The sequence below is a fragment of the Sesamum indicum genome, linkage group LG10, assembly GCF_026168435.1.
Source record: "Sesamum indicum cultivar Baizhima isolate 11 linkage group LG10, ASM2616843v1, whole genome shotgun sequence".
NCBI classification, from domain to species: domain Eukaryota; kingdom Viridiplantae; phylum Streptophyta; class Magnoliopsida; order Lamiales; family Pedaliaceae; genus Sesamum; species Sesamum indicum.
The window spans coordinates 19,110,718-19,129,217 of NC_142666.1; the positions used below are offsets into that span (position 1 = coordinate 19,110,718).

The window sequence follows — 18,500 nt, forward strand, 5'->3', positions numbered from 1 at the left end:
TTAAAAATGAATTTGTATAGAATAAAAAATGCTACACTCCAAATTATGGGACTTAAATTGTAATTTTCTCAAACTAACAAATCATATTTCAATTAAAAAAAAAACTTAAGATATTATTGGCACAATAACATAATTGGTATACTTAGTATTAAAATAATGTTGAGTCACTTTTGTGAAAAATTATAATTACTCTTTAGAATTATCTGAGGGATAGGGTATAATTGCCATATCTAAAGCGGCACTTCTATATGTGCGTGTCGAAGGTCTTTTTTTTTTTATATTAATATAGATAACAACCAAAGTGTGATAAAACACCTCTCCTCTGAATGAAACTGCCTCCAAGCGGGAGGAATCCGTATATATTTAGGCATTGTTTGACTAAACTCATCTAAAATATTTTATAATTTCATATATCCTATAATATATTTTTAGAGTTTATAAAATATTATATCATATTTTAGAAACAAGGTCTCGAAGTATTTAGATGAAATAAAATTATGTAGCTTTTAAAATATTAGTAATGATAATTTTATAACTAATATGTTCAAAATTGAAGGATTTTGTTAAGATTTTTAAAATAATTTTTTTTTTTTTTTTTTTACTTTTCTTAATTCAAATATTGATTGAATTTATCAATAAATCAAATTAATGGATAAGAAAACAACAAACAACTACAAAAATAGATTTTTTAATTATGATGTCTCAATCTTACCAATCAAACAAGGCCCGTCGACACTTTTCCACGCATTATAAGCACCCAAACATTTTATAGAATAAATATTTGAAAAGCCTATAAACTCCATCTTTAGCTTCTAATAAGTAAGTACGTATAATTTAGACGTAGGAAAAGAAATAATTATGTGATTGGTTAATTGGTAGGATATAAATGTGGATGCCTATTAATAAGCTCAACCACAACTTTCACCAATATCAGGCTATTTAGAGTTGAGCTTAAGGAGCCTAAATCTTAGCTCATAAGATAAGAGGGTGTGTGACCTACTCAAAATATTTTTAAAAAATGTTTGTTATTTTATAAATTCTAATAAAATGTTTGGCCAAAAAAAAAAATAAACAGTTTATAAAATTGAAAAAAAATATGTTTTGAATTTTATAAATTCTTTAAAAAAAGTTACTGATTTTTATTTTTTTCAAAATATCTTATAAGCTCTATAAGATTAATATGTTCCCACTACAAAAAATGCAATATTAGCCATGGTAAAAAATAAATAGGTATAGTAAATAGTTATTGATCACGGTCATACAACGGGTTGTTAGCTATGGTATTTGCGAGGATGGTTATAACATTTGTCATGGCTTAAATATTTTTATCATGACTCTTAGCCACGACAAATAATTTTTTCTTGATGAAAAATATATGTTTTTTCATCAGTCTTATTTAACCGTAGTCAATAAAAATTATTTAATATGATTTTTATTCCATAGTTATTAAAATTGTAGCCAATAATTATTTTTTTCTAGTATGTGGAATTAACATTTTTGGTCCCTCAAATTAGGCTCATTTTACTTTTGAACTCATTTGTTACAGGATTACACTTTTAGTACAATACCTTATGAAATTAGCACTTGTGGTCCTCAATCACTTTTCTCTATAATTTAATATCGTTGGCCATTTGCTAATTAAGTATTTTTTATTAGAGAAAAATTAACACATTTCTAGCTTAGGAACAGTTTTCGAGGGTAAATATAACTACACGTGGGGGAGGATTCTTAAAGAAAAGTATGACCTAACTGTATCTACCACAATCGACAAATACTACCTTTTAAAAGTACTAATTAGAAAATTAATTAGGAAAGAGGTGAAAGTTGAAAAGTATACCTACCACAATTGACAAATACTACCTTTTTAAATCCTAAACTAGTGGTTAACAGCTCAGATCATATTTATAAGTTTGAGATTATATGTTCGAATCCCACTAGACATATGATATTTATTTTATTTATATAAGTTTATGAGTTTATTGTAATTTATGTTATTATTATCAATTAAATTAATGTATTGATCAATGTATCCATCGAGATATTGAGTAACCATACACTTTTTTTTAAAAAAAAAAAAAATTAGTAGCTATGTTGATGAATAAAGTCATTTTATTAGTATACATATTTATATATTATATATAGAATTTAATATTTTAACAGTACCAAGATGATTTTGCTAAGTTAATATAACGGATGCTTTCTTGGGTTTTTTTTTTTTTTTTAAGTACTAGAAGAGATATATAACTTAATTATATTAATTCAATATAATTTCATATATAGCAAAATTAGATAGAAAGACAACCAACTAGTGATTATTATAAAAATCGAAAAAATATGAATGCATAGGTTTGGACAAGAACTCTGATATACATTGGTAAAAATTATTAACTTGTAAGGGCAAAAATATAATTTATTGTGTAGAAGACATACACTAAACATTTACAACCCACCACACCATATAATTTGCAACACTACTATAAATACTAAAATATTAATTTTTTATGGGGGACTATTCATTGATTAGACCCATCTCTCTTGAAAACAACACCTTTTTGCGAAAATTGTAATTCACCTAGTGCGCAATTATGCCGAGGTAAAATTCCCGATTTATTCCTTTAGTAAAAAAACATCGACCACATCAAACTCAATTTAATAATTTAGACTTTAACAAGGTGCACGTTTGGTACCTCAGCCTTATAATTGAGACACACACATCTATATATATATATATATATATATAGCTCCATTGATGGAATGCTTCCTTGGTTCAAAATATATACAGATACAGCCAATCAAATATCCGTATATATATATTTCACAAAAATTTAACAAAAGTAGGTGTAATTAATTCAACTCATAATTAGTGGTCCAAAACCTCTATCTAAGCTAATTAAGACACATAAACACCAACTTTATAAAGATGGTCCCCCGCCCAACCCAAAAGTCTCATACTGCCAAAGAAATATTCAATGCAATTAATTAATAGCCAGATAAGTTTTGTCAAAGGTAAATTGATTACAATTACGTAGCATTTGATATTCTTTTTTCTATTTTCATTAGCTATAATTTTATTTATAATGGGAAGATATATCTCCTCACATTTGTTACCGTGTGAATATGTACAATGATGGTTTGTATATAAAAATATTCATTTGAACTGCAATAAATCAATAATAAGTCAATAGGAACAAATATAGATTTTTATATGGTTTTTTGTTCATATCAACATACTCGGTTAATTTTGACTGACGAATGAATTTATTTATTAAATATAAGCAAATTTTAGGAGTACTAAATGTAATTTTCTAAATTACAAAGTATCTATATGTAAATATATCAAATTTCAAGAGATGAAAATGTAATTATCCTAAAAGATAAAGTTATGTCTCTACAGCTTAATTTGGCCCTAATATCATCCATTTTGTGGTCATTCTAATTACATTCATCACAATATCATGACGAAGCCAAGCTCGTTAGAATATAAGGTTAAATGCAATTTATCCCCTGTATTAATGAAAAAATATAAAAAAGTTTTTGTGAAAAAATAAAGTGTATAAAATTCTCTTATAATTTAAAAAATGATGCTATTTATCTTCTTTATTTTTTAAATCACAAAGAGGTGAACTGCACTTTTTTTTTTTCACAATAATTTTTTTGTACTTTTTTATTAATTCAGGGGTTAATTGTATTTAACCCCAAGAATATATATATAACAGTAGCTAGGAACTTCAACAACCAGAAGAAGTTCTGGGGAATTGAAAAGAAGCCCTCAAAATATTTATTTAGGCTAAATTGGTCCCAAAAAATGAAGGAATTTCCCATTTTAGTCCCACCGTTTAAGCAATTTCTTTTTTGGTCCCAATGTTTTTAAAAAAGTTGTCAAGTTAGTCCCAAGCCTCATTTAAAAATCCAACTATGCCTGTGCCTCATGTTCTTGTAGGTTAACTCTAGCCAAAATTCTCTCCAAAATTTTGAGTATGGTCCGTCTGATTCAAAGAAAAGTCCAAAAAATCGCTCGAAGATTGAGTAATTTTGAAGATAGACGACAGCAACTCTGCTACTAGTCATCTAATCAATTTTGGCAACCCTAGCTAGAGTTTGGTTGAATTTTTTTGGTTTAAAGCTTTGATTTTTTTTGTACTTGTTTGTAAGTTAATGTGTGGAAATTTTAGGGCTTGGATTTGGTTTTTATTGATTTTTTTTTATATTTGTTCTCGATTTTTGCTGTAAAAATAGATTATTTTTTTTTATTTGTGCTGTAAGTACGGTTCCTTGTGCTTTTTGTATTGATTATTGTGTTGTGATCCTGAAAATATTTTTTCTTTGTCTTGACATTATGTTAAGATATTATATTTGTATTTCGCCTTTGCTTGTTTCTAACTTAGTCATTTTTTTTAATGTTTTTACTATTTTCGTTTATTACAAACAATATAAAATAGTTAAATATACTCTCTTTTTTTTTTTTAATGAATATGAATTTGCTATTACTTTGAAAGTACAACATTAAGATACGTTTTTGCATATTCCTAAAGCACAGTATGTTAGAAAAATTGCATAGTGGACAGTGACTGAAGAGAAGGAAGGCAAAAAGGAACACCTTCTTTTATAGAGATTGGCTATTTTCCTCGCAAAATTTTGCCTCCAAAAAGTCCAAACAATCTCCTTTACATCTTTGTTTTGCCCTTAAAAATAGAGGCAAATGGGGTTTGAGATTAACTTGACAACTTTTTTTAAAAAATTGGGACACAAAAAAGATTGCATAAATCGTGAGATTAAAAAAAAAAATCCCTTTTTATGGGAATAAAAAACAATTTAACTTATTCTTTTATTTCTAAAAGAAGAACAGTCGACATGACAATGGACCTTTTTTTTAGTTATTACAAGAGTTTTTACTCTCAGCAAATGCAAACATGCTTTTGCCCTAAAGAATAATGATAAATGCTTTGGATTATAACTAAGATAATTAGTAATATTGATTTTGTTCCTAGACTTAAATCAATATATAATTTGATTTACTGTATATTAATCAGTCATAATTTTTAGAATTTGAACAACAAATACTGATATTTTGTACTTATGAAGGAAACAGTGTAATGGTGTAAACCTTAATTTATATATAAATACAAAAATATATATTAAAATGTTCAATGAGGGGCAAAATTAAAAATTTATGTATTTTTTTGTTTATGTCCGCATTTTCTGTCCAAACTCTAATGGAAAAATGTCATATCTAAATCGAGAATTTTTTAAAAGAGTGTAAGTATAATTTAAAAATAAAAAGTGTAATTTAAAATTTATAGAGGGAATTTAACTATAATTAACCCTAATTTTTTAAATCATATTCATTTTCTTGCAATGTAGTATGCTTGATTGAAACAAGTTCTACTTAGAATAGCATATCTAGTTTTAATTGAGTATGCAAATACAGCAACTTGCACCCATATACACAAATTAAACTATCTCATTGTTTCATTGAAATAGTAAAATTAGGAACCACACCTCCATTATACACACACATCCCTCAACAACAAACCTTCAATCACAAGACAACAAGAACAATTAAAGCTAATGATCAAACACTAAAACTTTCATCACTTGCCAATTTTGGGTATCAGCCCTTCCAGAATAGGAAGGCTGAGAACAAGAACATACGACGACAGAAAACCCTGTCCGAACATCTCTTTAACATCCCCTCTGCTGATCAGCCCTTTCATGCCGCCAATAAAACAGCCCAAGTTGAGCAAAACCAGCATTGTCAAAGGTATCATGAACATCTTGGCTCCCTGGAAATCGAACTTTCCCTTCTCGTACTTGTCCAGCTTTTCTTGATCGATCGCTTTGTTAGTCAGCCTGAAATTTGCTTTAGCCATTCCTACGTACTTCATTAGGACATCAAAGCACCCGAACAGGCAGGCCGTCACTGATTTTATCATCCAGATTCGCTGCTCGTTCCACATTGTCCTCATTGATCCACCGCTGGAGACGACTTCGTATAGATGTTGGCTGAGGGAGGAGAGAAATACAGCTGCAAATGCTGCAAACCAGGGATTTGTAACCTGGAAGAGACCATCAGTACGAGAGTTTGTCAAATGTGTGCAAAATCAATGCGAAAACAGTCACCCAGAAAAGATATATAATTAGGACATATGTAAAATATTACAAAATTAAAAAATAAAATCTAATCAAATGTAATATGAAACCCCAAGATTTTTTTTTAAAGAAAAAAATATTAGTTAAAATTGATGAAACATAATATATTTAGGGTCATGTGTACTGTTTACAAAAAGGGATGTCATTCAAATTCTGGCACGTCCCAGGCCCGTGAGCCTGTTGAACGCCAGATCTGTCTCTAAAGACACTCACGGAATACATTTTGAAACTGGGCCATGAACAATTTTATGTGAAAATAATGTGCTATGAATGTTAAGGAACGGTTATAAGGAGTTCACTTTATCAATTTTTAGGCCATGGAAAACGACGTAGTCCAAAAATTTACCTTAGGATACAAGGGAAGCCCGTAAAGGAAGCAGAGTTGAGGAACGATGCCATATAGCAAGCAGGCAATGGAGTATAAGTGCGTGAACATGAAGTATCCGTAGCACATGCTTTGAAGAGCAGACATCTTCGACATCCCATAAGTGAGAGGGCTGAATTTCGAGAGGCCGGCTTGTACCAAGCCCGACGCCCATTTCATGAGTTGGATAAGCGCGTCTTTCATGTCAATAGTGGTGCAGCCGAGGAAACACGGCCTCTCCGGGTATAGATAGACGGAGGTCCATCCCTTGCAGTGCAGGAGATAGCCGGTGAACGTGCTCTCTAACAAACAATCGTATGAATAACCAATCTGTCGAACAATATGTCCCATTCTTGATTAGTATATAGCACAAGAAACATTATTATGATCTAATTATGAAAAAAGATTATTTTTAAAAAATTATATTACACTCCCTGCCTTCATGGTTTGCATTATAAATTACATCATGTAATGGATAAATACACCTAGAGGGGTTACTAATCTAATTTTTTGAAATTGAGTTGTCTTGAATGGGTTTTAAGACAATTTTCTCACGTCCAACGAGCACGCGGGCCCGGGACATGACAAATATTTTTGTGGAATTTGTTAGAACTTACTTCTTTCCCCCATCGGGTGTTTTGTTCATAGGTGCAAGATGCCAGTTTCTTGGCTTCTTCTATAGTCGCATCAGACATATTTTCCCTTTCTCTCACATTCTTCCCATTAAGTGCTTGTAGTGAATCAATCAACTGGGTAGAGAAGCCAAAGTTCTTTTCTGGCTCCTCCAGGAATTCATCTGTCCAAATCCCAGAACGAATTTGTTAATACTATGTTGTTTTTCTCTAGATATAGTAATCTTCCCAAACAACATATATAAGAGGAAAGTTGTAAATATACCTTCTTGATTGGGACTGCAATACAAAGCCTTTTTCTTCAAAAAGTAGCCAGTACCCGCACAAACAGTGCCCTTTATCCCATCCATGCCCTGGTACTTAGTCTGCCAATAAATTCAAGAATTCATAAATCTCAATTTTTTGGCAACAGATAACTAAATTTCGTTGGCGAAGCTGAAACTCTGCGACTATAAGCTCATGACATTAAGTGTACCTTATAAGCGGATCGTGCCTGACCGTCGTATATGTCGTTTTTACTAACGTTGTAGAAGATCTGAGGGAACTGTGCAAATGAGAGGGAATCTGAGAACTTGGGGTCGAGATGAAAGCACATTGCCTGCTTAGCTGAGGTGGGATCATTGCAATACATGTCGCAGTCCAACACTAGCGTGTAAGGAGCATTGCTCATTATCCCCGAAACTCGGAGCTGCAATACAATTTTATTGCTTTATCATTGATGCGACATAATCCTCATACCATTAACTAGTCTTGTCGGAAAAGATGACGTGCAAGAAGGAAAGTTATCGATCTGACCCTCCGTTTTGAGTAACGAGTTCCATCGTATATATAATATTACTTCAAATATAAATATAAAATAGCAGTTCAGTATAAATAAATCCGACTTAAAAAGTAGTACGTACGAGGGCATTGAGGGCCCCGGCCTTGAAGCGATGAGGGCGAGATGGCCTTTTCTCGCGGGACATATAAACAAGAAGTGGCAGCTTAGAGTGATCATCCATTGCTCCTTCAGTCTTCTTGTTATCATATATAACCTGCAACAAGGACATGCATACATGAAATTCCATGTTCTGACGTCGCACGTTTATATTATACGAAAATGTGATTGACATATATATTTGTGCCCCGTCATAAAAATTCTGTAATAAAATACTAAAATCGAGCTAATAATCTCCTAAAAATTTAATAAAGAAATTAAAAATACTAACCTCAACACGAGCAGGGCGGTCGTCGTCGATGGAATCTTCAACCTCAGCTGCCTTCTCCACATTTCTCTTGAAAAGTTCATAATTTGACTGCAAATTGACGTAAATATATATGTAATCACATCAAATATTACTGTGATGTTGCCCGACACAAACATAGTTATGATAATTACTGTAGGAAATTCTAGTCCAAATCAAATTTGGTCGAATTAGACCAATTATTAAGCAAATGTGACATACTTATAATGTAATTGATCAATTTTTTTAAACTTTACATCGATCACATGATAAGTATATTGTACTTACTATATAATTAATTTAATTTAAATTTAGGGTCAAATCCGATGAGAATTTGAATTTCCCTACTTATACGCTATGTATTGACAGCAACATGGGATTCCCCGCTACCTCTTTGCTCACAATTTTATTACAAAGAATGTAAAAGTTTTCTTTATGGTAATTAGTATACCAACATCGTTAGTTAATTCTGTTTTTCAGAAGTTAGTGTTTGTTTGTGATACATACGTTTGGCTAATTACAAGATAGAAGTCTGATTGATTGCCTTGGAAAATTCGTCCCAAATGTTAATTTAAAATATTTTTTTTATTTATCGATCATAAAATCCAACACAAATAAAACTACATATTCTCAGCAAATACGTGCAATTAAAGTTCCATTATTATCATCATTTGATGACGAGATTACACTTTTAGCGTTAGAGAATAGTTACAAAATTAAAAAAACTCGATATATTAAATTCTATATTTTTTATGAAATTTTTAGAAATAATTTCAAAATTAAAAAAACTCGACACATTTAGTTCCATAAATTCCATAAAGTAAATGATTAAATATGTCGAGTTTTTCAATTTTAAAAATCCCATAAAGCAGCTGATTAAATCACTGAGTTTTTCTAATTTTCAAACCATTTTGAGAATATGCCGAGTTTTCTCAATTTTGAAAATCTCAAAAAATAGATGACTAAATATGTAGAGTTTTCCTAATTTTAAAACCATCTTAAAAATATCATAAAACAAATGACTAAATATGTTAAATTTTTGTCCTACGCGACAAAAATTATAATTTTGCCTCATCTGATTAAATATGTTTTAACTAAATCCATTATCATTTAATTTCTATACTATATAATAAAATCCAACTTTCAAGTGATTAAATTATAGTAATTTATATATATTTGAAAAATAATGAAAATGACCTGGATTTTTTCTTCCTCCGCCTTGAATTCATCAGTCTCCAAAACCTCCCTCTCATCATCACAAAAAGACGAGAAGAATGCCTCAGGGCACCTACTCTTCACCCCATATTTCCTGCAGAACGGCAACCAAGACCTAGCAAACGCACAAGCCTCCTTCATCGCATACAACGTCACGGCGGCGCCGCCATCATCCGACAAGTACACCGCCAGCTTCTCCGTCGGATAGTCCAATGCCATGGCCGACAACACCGTGTTCATCACCTCCACCACCGGCTCCTTCTTCGGGTCCGCCGTGCATATAAACACGTCGAGTGCTGGTAACTTCTCGTCTCCGGGTAGATTCTCCGGCGCCACAGTGCGCACCACTGGCCTCCACCGGAAAGCCTGCGCCAGAGTCCATATGAAGGCGAAAACCAGCTCGGAGAGAGTGATCAGACCCCAGGACAGAAGCGGCACGCTGCCGTGAATGAGGTTTGAGATTCTGTAGTAGAGCAAGGCCGACACGGCGAAGAAGTGGAGGAGCATGTGGAGGCGGCCGAGGGCGGCGCGCGGCTGCTGGACAGTGCATGTGTTGAGAGACGGGGTGGTTGGCGCTATTCTTGATGTTCTTGAGCTGAGTACACTGTAGCTCGAGTGGAGAGAAATGGCTGCCATTTTTGAGTACTTTGATGTCTGTTGGAATAGTTAATGAAAATTGGATTAGTTGATGTTTAAATAGAGTTGATTTGGATGGTAGAGAACAAATTAGAGAACATTTTAGGATTCAGATGTCGAATTATTATTAATACTTTGGTCTGAATTTGATTGGGCATTAATTGTTGAAATTAAATAATGTTGATTACAAGGTTGGCCAAATATATACCTTCAAAAATGACAAAATATAGCATTTCTAGCTACTTATATACACACACATCTAGGTGTATGTGTGTGTGCCATTACTACTAATTAATATACACCACTCATCACCTGTCTAATTAATTGAAACTTGAAATGAGAATTGATAATTTCACATGGATGTCTAACCATTTACGGAATTAATTTTTTTTTTAAGTGAATTGTTTTTTTAAGTGAATCGATTAAAATTGTATTATGAATTCTGATTATTAAATATTAATTGTTAATATCAAATATATATAATAAATTAATAATGGTAATTAAATCAAGAACTATTATTAAAAAAAAAAAAACAAATATCCACCTCTTGATCATGAGGGTATAGATTTGTCAATTAAATTAGACTTCATTAGCACCATTTATAGAATGTTTTAGTACAACTAACTTGGTTATATTTTGGGCGGGGAAATATATAATCTTGGCTCTCTCCGATATCGAATTTGTAACTAAGGTCTATAATTAATTAAAAAAATAATGCATTTAGTCTAAAGATCAATTTTGTAACCAAGTGCAGAATCATTCATGCAAAAGAAGAAGAAATGAGATTCACAATGCATAAGCGTAGAAGTTATTTTTTTCCTTGCTTCTACTTCAGAAACTTGAAGATTACTCAATGATCTCCAGAAAGCCAAGCTTTTTAATCACTCACTAGATGCGAACTAATGCTGCATGGCAGACAACAAAAATTTCAAGCAGCCTCAAAGCAGTTTCTTTAATTTGCTCAGCTTAAAAGCTAAAGGAGGAGTAATTACACATATGAGGCATTCAGTTTGGTATTTCTGAGGCAGCATGGGGTTCAACAAATTCCCATTGAGGCCTGGGAGCATCAGAGGATGAAACTCCATAATGCAAAATCGCCTTGAGCCTTTTAACCTTGTGTAAATAGTCTTCGAGGTCCAAAATTGCTGCTTCAAATGTGTCGGAACGCATGGAATGGAGAGTGACTTGTCCATTGGCTCCGTACTTCTTCAGGGGAGTACTGGAATTGAGGTCCTTCTCAGCAACTTCAACCGCAGGTTCAGCTGAAGTCCGCCCAGAAGCACAATCTGTTAAACTTGTAATCCTTGTGCGAGTATCCCCACATCCCAGGCTCACACCTTTTTCTTGTATGTCCTTCACTTGCTCAGAGACTCTTGTTCCAAAAGACCGTATCTGCCTCTCTGTTGTTCCTGTGCTCTTCACTTCATCTGAAACAGTTCCGGAGTTGGAGGAAACTGGAGAACACAATCCAACCGATAAATCAGCTGTCCTAACACCAGCCTCAGTTACCTGACCTTCACTATTGGTATCCATAACTTGAAGCATGCCAATAACTGCAACACTCAAATATCAGCATTATTTATTGATTGAAAGCGAAAAACAGACTGAAAATAGCAAGGATCCAAGTAAGGAAGAAGTAACCTGCAACAGCACTCTGTGGTTTCAAGCCAATGTAACCACATTTTAAATCAGACGTTCAACTTGTAGTTACTTGCAAGTTTCAAATGTTCACTGTATCAACCCTTTGCTTCTGGGGGTACAATGTGAATGAGAAGTTCAGATGTTCACCAGGCAAATTTACCTAAAAAGTAACCCCTAGAAGAAAATGGCCAAGCTAAAATTGCCAAAGATTTTAACTATGCCAAGCTCAGCCATGATTCAAACATCAAACTAAAATTTTCTGATACACATCTGAGCTTCACTAAGCTCTATCAAGGGTTTGGGAAGGAACCTGTGGAACATGAGACAACCAGATCTGATCTAACCTATACTGTTTGAATTAAACAAGAACCTTGGTAAACGAGATGTCATGAATACTAGTTCAGCTAAGTTGAACTATAAACTAGTTAAATTTAAGGTGAGAAGGAAATGTCAAGTCATTTACTCTATAGTCTTAACAACAAAAACTTATTTTTAAAAAGTAATTCTATTGTGTAACTTCTAAAAACATTAAATAGCAAAACTTTTTGGTATAGTAGAAATTACTGATTAGGATTATATCTGGCCCCCCTTCTGCCTCAATCAATCTACACTGGTGTACACAAATCTGGATTTGTTCCAAAAACCATTAACCAAACTCAGATAGATTAATCACACAGTTCACACTTAATTCAGAACAAGGATTTATAAAATACCATCTAAGTTTGTCTTTCAAGCCAAAGGTCCCCTGAATTCCAGCTAGGAGTGTTCTGTTCTTATGCCTAAAATTCACCAAAATAATAAATCCAAAGCTGACATCCAGAAACAAGAAACTATAAGTATTTCCCTGACAATAAAAAAGATCATCACACAAAAGCCAAATTTTAGAGGATGACTTGTCATTCTGTAGGCATAGGTTTGTTTCGTAAAATGATCTGGTACCAGAAGGAATAGCACAATGTGGTACCAGATGGAACTTGGAAGGAGGAATCTCAGGTCAGAGCTATGCAGAATACTTTACACTTGTGCCTTCATTTGGCAGTCTAATCAGATTTGATGAGACAACAAATTCACTTAAACTAGGTTCCAGGTTGTAGTTGATCATACCTTGATTTACAGGTTTAATAAGCTGAGCGCAGGCACCACCAGTGTCACCTTCCTACAACGCATCATAATGCAGATATAAATATTCCATATATGAAAACGGCATCAACAAAGTCAAAATCAAACATCAGGTCACACATGCATGTAGCTTAACAGACTCAAATAATCTGGAAGTGTTTTGGATCAAATAGGATGGAAAGAATTGCTTTTTGTAGAGCTAATGGTAACCTGATCTTCTCGTCCTGGTGAGACAGGCCAACCCTTTTCCTTAGTTAGCACTGTGTTGGGTCAGAATGGCCTTTAGATGAAATTACCAGCATAATGGATCCCAATACTCAATTACGTATAGGTCACACAGGAAATGTAATGCAGTATGTGGACCAACACGTATCACATACTGCAAATTCTACATAATTTGATATTTATGTGTATTCTATAATAGAAGAGTCAGGATAGAAAATTCTCTATCGTGGGAAAGAAACAGGCATATTTAGCACTATGCAAATTAGAGAAAGATAACAGACCTGATTAGGCACCGACCAACCACATTGCGGAGACCAATCTAAAGATGGGCGTATATCCTTGACATGAACTTCATAAGATGAACCTTCGCCAAGAGGCGGTGGGTGCAGCTCAATCTAAAACAACAACCACCCAACAAAAACATGTGTTAATTATTAGGTGCCCAGCTATAGCATAGCCACACCAGAGTTGCAAATCTTATTAAAACCTATCAACAACATCTTACTATGTTCATAGTTTAAAATGCTCTCATACAATCACAAAACTGGGAGAAAAAACTTCAACTTAAAGACTTGTATCGCGTAAAATGTGCTGCAGCTCTGCAAAGCTAAGGCAGTTATAGCTTGTGACAAACTTTGTACAATGAGGATTGGTTTCAGTCAATAAGTTTTCCCAACAGAAAGAAGGTAGTATGATGTAACAATTTCCACCCTCTCTTGATAAGTGATGCATCTCTATCCCATTCGCTTTTTGATAATTAAAACAGAAATGCTCATGTCTTTGGATATAATAAAGTTACCTAAATCATTTTCTATAATGATCACCGAGTTTCGGTCATGGTATCAAATTTAGAAGAATCATGAAGGTGCACAAAAACAGAAAACTTTTATGGATAATGCATAATTTGCCACGCACATTAGAATACATGTCAAAGACCAAAGCACCTTCCAACATGAATACATTATGCCAGTTGCATTTTAGGTTAGTGCTGAGCAGCCTTTGGCAATTCTTCATCTGCCTCACATTGGTTTATAACGTAACCTCTAGAATGCAAATTTTAGTAAACTTACCAAATAGTTTAAACTAAAATTTAAGTATTTGACATTGTTTTCTCAATTGTATTATCAATTAAAATTGATTGGAGCACTCCCAGAATCAATATGAGAATGCGTTCCCATTTTAAGGTGGTGCAATGAAGCCATCCTTCCTAAGACATCAAGCCCAGTAACTGAGAAAGTTTAAAGAAACAGCTGACAGGGAGTAACTATAATCTTTAAGCATCCAGTTGAAGTTTTCATCATTCTCCTTTTTTGGGAGTAGATATCGACTCAAGTTTTACATTTAGCCACCTAGAGTTATTACCTCGGCCTTGTCATCACCCAATAACTTTGTTATTCTTCCAGACCAATAACAATCAGTAGTCCACCAGTCCACCAAATCCCCCACTTTCCAGGAATCATCAACAATTACTGCCACTTCTGAAATCTCACTGACTTGAGGCATTTGCTTTTTGTTATAAATAGGTGGGTAGCATGGCCTTAGCATCAGTTCTCTATGTTTCTCTTTTCCCTTCCCCACATGATGAGGAGGCACCTGCTGATATAGCTTCGTCCATTTCAATTCTGCAGAAAGCAACAAATGGAAATTGAAAGAAGTGTTTTTCTACACCTCCAAATGAATCACATCTTTGAATTTAGAACATTGCAGCTCCTCTATTACCAGATCTGTTATCAGTTGTTTCTACAGCCAAATTCCTAATTATGAACAATTTTGATCATCTCTACATCTGGACTCGTAGAGCAAGGCCAATAAAAGATATGAAAAATGAAAGAGAGCAATGTTTTACTCTTGCTTTCGTCCATTTACATAATCCAACACCCAGCAACTAGAAGTGAAATACAATAAACTTATAATCTCCATCCACTGTATTTCATTGAGATGGCTATTGTAAAGCTAATAAGAGGTAGAGTAAATTCTGTATTGCATGATTGTGTCTCACTGTTTTAATTGCAAAACATACTTCAGATTTAAATCTTAATAAATTTTGAAAAAAAGAACAAATATTATAGTGTATAATTAACTCTCAACATAACCTGGTCCCCCACAAGCCATTAGTAACTACATGTACATACAAACTAATGTAAAACAATTAGGAGCAAAAATTTACAACAGCATATCACAAATCTGAAACCAAAGACAAAATATATCAACTTAAGCAAACTGCAAGACTTACTTTCATCAGGGAAATCGTAATATTCTAAGACATGCCCAATATGTCCTTTTCTCTTGGTAATGTCTCTAATCTGATTGACAAAAATAGATACATATGTAAAAATCAAAAAACAGTTATGCAGCTTTGCAGATAGAGCACACTGCTCAGACAAAGCACCTGTAATTCTAGGCAGATAACTGGCTTTATGCAGGAACAGAAAGATGAAAATAAGATACGCATAAATGTATTTCAAAATCAAATGCAACCGGGTTTCTTTTTAATCTCAGAAAGGTGGAGTTCATTTTCCAGACAATATGTCCACAGCATTCTATGTAACAATAAACATCATACTGGTAAAAAGTTTTACCAGTCCTGCTAAATAATTAATAACGCAAAACTTCTGCAACTGTTACTTGGAGCTGATAACGACTTCATACTGAAGCACGGTGTCCCGTCTATGAAAATATGCAATAATAAATCAGGGGTGTTTGCGATTAATGGATGCATACACGCCACGGTACAATTTCTGAATTCCCACAAAAGTTGTATTACGTCAACAGAAAGTCAAAACAATAAGAATGCAGTCCTACCAACGTAAACCATTTTAACAATTGAGCAACAAATCTTAGCTAATTAGTCTTTTCCTCCCTGTTTGCATACCACGTTGAACAAGAGAACACTACCAGAACATAGCCAAGGGACAAAAAAATATAATACTTTCCGAAAACAATATGGAATTCACATACTACATTACCTTGCATCGAAACCACGCACCGCGATAGCCACTCTGGAAAGACCTTGCTTCAGCCAGTTCTCCAACTTTAAAGTACAGCTCAATAACATTCTCCATTACAAATTAAGCCAGAAATCTATATCCCTGTGACTACATCCAACCAAAACCACATCTCAATCTCAAACACATGCACCATGAATTACTTGTACTGCTACAGAGAGAGAGAGAGAGAGAGAGAGAGAGAGAGAGAAGAGAACAGAGCACAGCGACATATGGTTGCGAAGCTTTTCTATTCTGCCGTTTCAGAACCTGAAAATCCTTATTTTGTTGAATAATTCTTAACACAACTTCATCCCCTTTTCCAGTTCTTCCAATTTAAGTGAAACTGATATAACAAACCTGAATTCCCTTCAAAACATGAGTACGCCGGTGGGCTTCGCATCCGCCACTCTGCTCCACCGTATTGGGGCAAGAACACTTTTTGCTATGGATACGAACAGACGGAAAACATGGATGAACAAAAAGGAGAAGAAGATGAAATGTATGTTTGATTCGACAATTAATTTGTAATCGACTTTTGATTGTTGCAAAATTTTGTATGCCTCAGATTATACTTTCGATTAGATAATTTTTAAAAATTAATTGTAATTATTTTTTGATTTAAATTAACATTATTTTAATACTATTCTACTAATTTTTTTAATTATATGAATAATATCCTAAGTTGATTTTATTTCTTTTCTTTTTAAATATTACGATTTGTTGGTTTTTATATTTTAAAATGTGAAATATTATTTATTATATTAACTTAAATACAACGTACCACGACTGCTAATATAATAAAAAATTCTATTTCATATTTATCATTTTTTTTGTTATAATTTATATTTTAATAGATTAATCGCACTTGGCATGCCTTTAAGGTAGGCCTGTGTATTTTCGTTCATCGAACCGAACTGAATCGAATTTTTTATCGATTAGAGGATTTTAAGAACCGAAAATCGAATCGAAATAGTTCGATTTCGATTCGGTTAAAATCGAAAAAGTTTGATTTTTCGGCACTTCAACCTCAATACTTGAAAATTTGATAATATAAAATCACTTTAATACAAGTTCAAGCACACAACTAATGAATCAAACAAAAAAAAAAGACAAAATTTCTATTAGGCTCATGAAACACCTTCAAAGCAAAATTTGTAAGTCAAATTTTTTTAATTTTCTTTTCTTTGTAAGAGAGCAAAGTACCTACATGATGAAGAAGACTGGTGGAGAGAGTTGCTGCCGCCGGCTGGAGCGTACAGGAGGTCTGTCGCGCGCATTGCCGTTTTCTTTTCTCTTCTCAGTTCTCTCTTTTTTTTGTGTTCTGTAACTCTGCGTTTCTTCTTTCTTTTGTTTCTCTAACTATCAGTCTATCTATCTTTATTTTATAATAAGATAATATATATGGTGTAATATAATATTAATATTTAAATATAATATAATATATAATATATAATAATATATTTTATTTAATGTAATATTAAAAAATTGGTTATTTTGGTCGGTCCGATCACCAAATGGTGACCAATAAATCGAATCGAATAACAGATTAAAAAAAATGAAAATCGAATCGAATTTTTTTGTTCTGTTTTCAACCCGAATAAAAAATTCAATTGCGTTCGGTTCGGCCAGTTTAACCGTTTTTTTAACACCCCTACTTTAAGCCTTCAAGGTGCACAATGGGCTGGGACAACTCAAGATTGGCGCGGACCAGCTCAGAAAACTAGCCTAGAACCAATCTACTATTGTTCATGACCAGTCTAGTGGTGGTCCAAGGCCTTTAAATGGGCCCCATTTGGTCCATTTATAAACTTAGGCCCAACCAATGAACCGGTCCGATTGAGGCCCCGACCTGGACCAGACCAGGCCCAAATCAGACCCGAATATGTCTATTTTATTTTTATTTCTTTATGAAATAGATGTTTTCATTTGAACAATTATTTAAATTTATGGTAGTATTATGAAATAAAATAAATAATAAATTAAATGACACAAAAAATCATAAATAGAAAAAAATAATAGTTAAGATTATATAATGAAATTAGATGATAATAAATTCGAAAAGGATTTATAATTTGAAAAAAAAATAAACAAAAAGTATTAATCAATTTAAAGTACTAAAAATTTAGAAATAGAAAAATAATGATAATAATTTTTAGAATTTCAAAAGTATAAAAAAGCTACTAGAATAGCTAGTTAGGGAGAATAAAATGAACTTATATGTCATGTATTATTAATATAGAAAAAAATAGCCCAGCAAGCTCGGATCAGGACCAGGCGGTCCTGGATCACTGGACCGGGCTGATTCTAG

At 33.1% G+C, this 18,500-nt stretch overlaps 2 protein-coding genes across 3 annotated transcripts; both read right to left on the bottom strand.

The window, feature by feature from the left end:
- Positions 1-5,465: 5,465 nt before the first annotated feature.
- On the bottom strand, positions 5,466-10,298 carry LOC105171663 (quillaic acid 3-O-glycosyltransferase CSL1-like). The gene is made up of 8 exons (XM_011092857.3): positions 9,567-10,298; positions 8,355-8,441; positions 8,049-8,180; positions 7,622-7,834; positions 7,412-7,511; positions 7,132-7,310; positions 6,497-6,844; positions 5,466-6,056 (listed from the first exon to the last, which is right to left on the bottom strand). Exons 1-8 carry the CDS (start codon positions 10,218-10,220, stop codon positions 5,592-5,594), a joined length of 2,178 nt encoding a protein of 725 aa, XP_011091159.1. The 5' UTR covers positions 10,221-10,298; the 3' UTR covers positions 5,466-5,591.
- Positions 10,299-10,979: 681 nt separating this feature from the next.
- Positions 10,980-16,733, bottom strand: LOC105171662 (uncharacterized). Of its 2 annotated transcripts, none has more exons than XM_020697488.2 (7): positions 16,550-16,733; positions 16,172-16,459; positions 15,439-15,508; positions 14,568-14,827; positions 13,487-13,600; positions 12,966-13,017; positions 10,980-11,773 (listed from the first exon to the last, which is right to left on the bottom strand). In XM_020697488.2, the coding sequence occupies exons 2-7, from the start codon at positions 16,265-16,267 to the stop codon at positions 11,226-11,228; spliced, it is 1,140 nt and encodes a 379-aa protein (XP_020553147.1). In that variant the 5' UTR covers positions 16,268-16,459; positions 16,550-16,733; the 3' UTR covers positions 10,980-11,225. The 2 variants fall into 2 exon arrangements, with proteins under 2 accessions (XP_020553147.1, XP_011091157.1); XM_011092855.3 differs by having other exon boundaries at positions 16,172-16,300; positions 16,550-16,732.
- Positions 16,734-18,500: the final 1,767 nt, after the last annotated feature.

What these genes read in the sequence shown, in the direction of transcription:
- LOC105171663 (XM_011092857.3), bottom strand. Translation starts at nt 10,220, where the DNA reads ATGGCAGCCATTTCTCTCCACTCGAGCTACAGTGTACTCAGCTCAAGA. An exon ending in ACCGCCCTGCTCGTGTTGAG is followed by an intron (nt 8,181 to 8,354) that starts GTTAGTATTTTT and finishes TCCTTGTTGCAG; the next exon opens with GTTATATATGATAACAAGAA. An exon ending in GGCTTCCCTTGTATCCTAAG is followed by an intron (nt 6,057 to 6,496) that starts GTAAATTTTTGG and finishes GGTCTCTTCCAG; the next exon opens with GTTACAAATCCCTGGTTTGC.
- LOC105171662 (XM_020697488.2), bottom strand. Translation starts at nt 16,267, where the DNA reads ATGGAGAATGTTATTGAGCTGTACTTTAAAGTTGGAGAACTGGCTGAA. An exon ending in GTTGGTCGGTGCCTAATCAG is followed by an intron (nt 13,018 to 13,486) that starts GTCTGTTATCTT and finishes GATGCGTTGTAG; the next exon opens with GAAGGTGACACTGGTGGTGC. An exon ending in TATTAAACCTGTAAATCAAG is followed by an intron (nt 11,774 to 12,965) that starts GTATGATCAACT and finishes TGAGTGTTGCAG; the next exon opens with TTATTGGCATGCTTCAAGTT.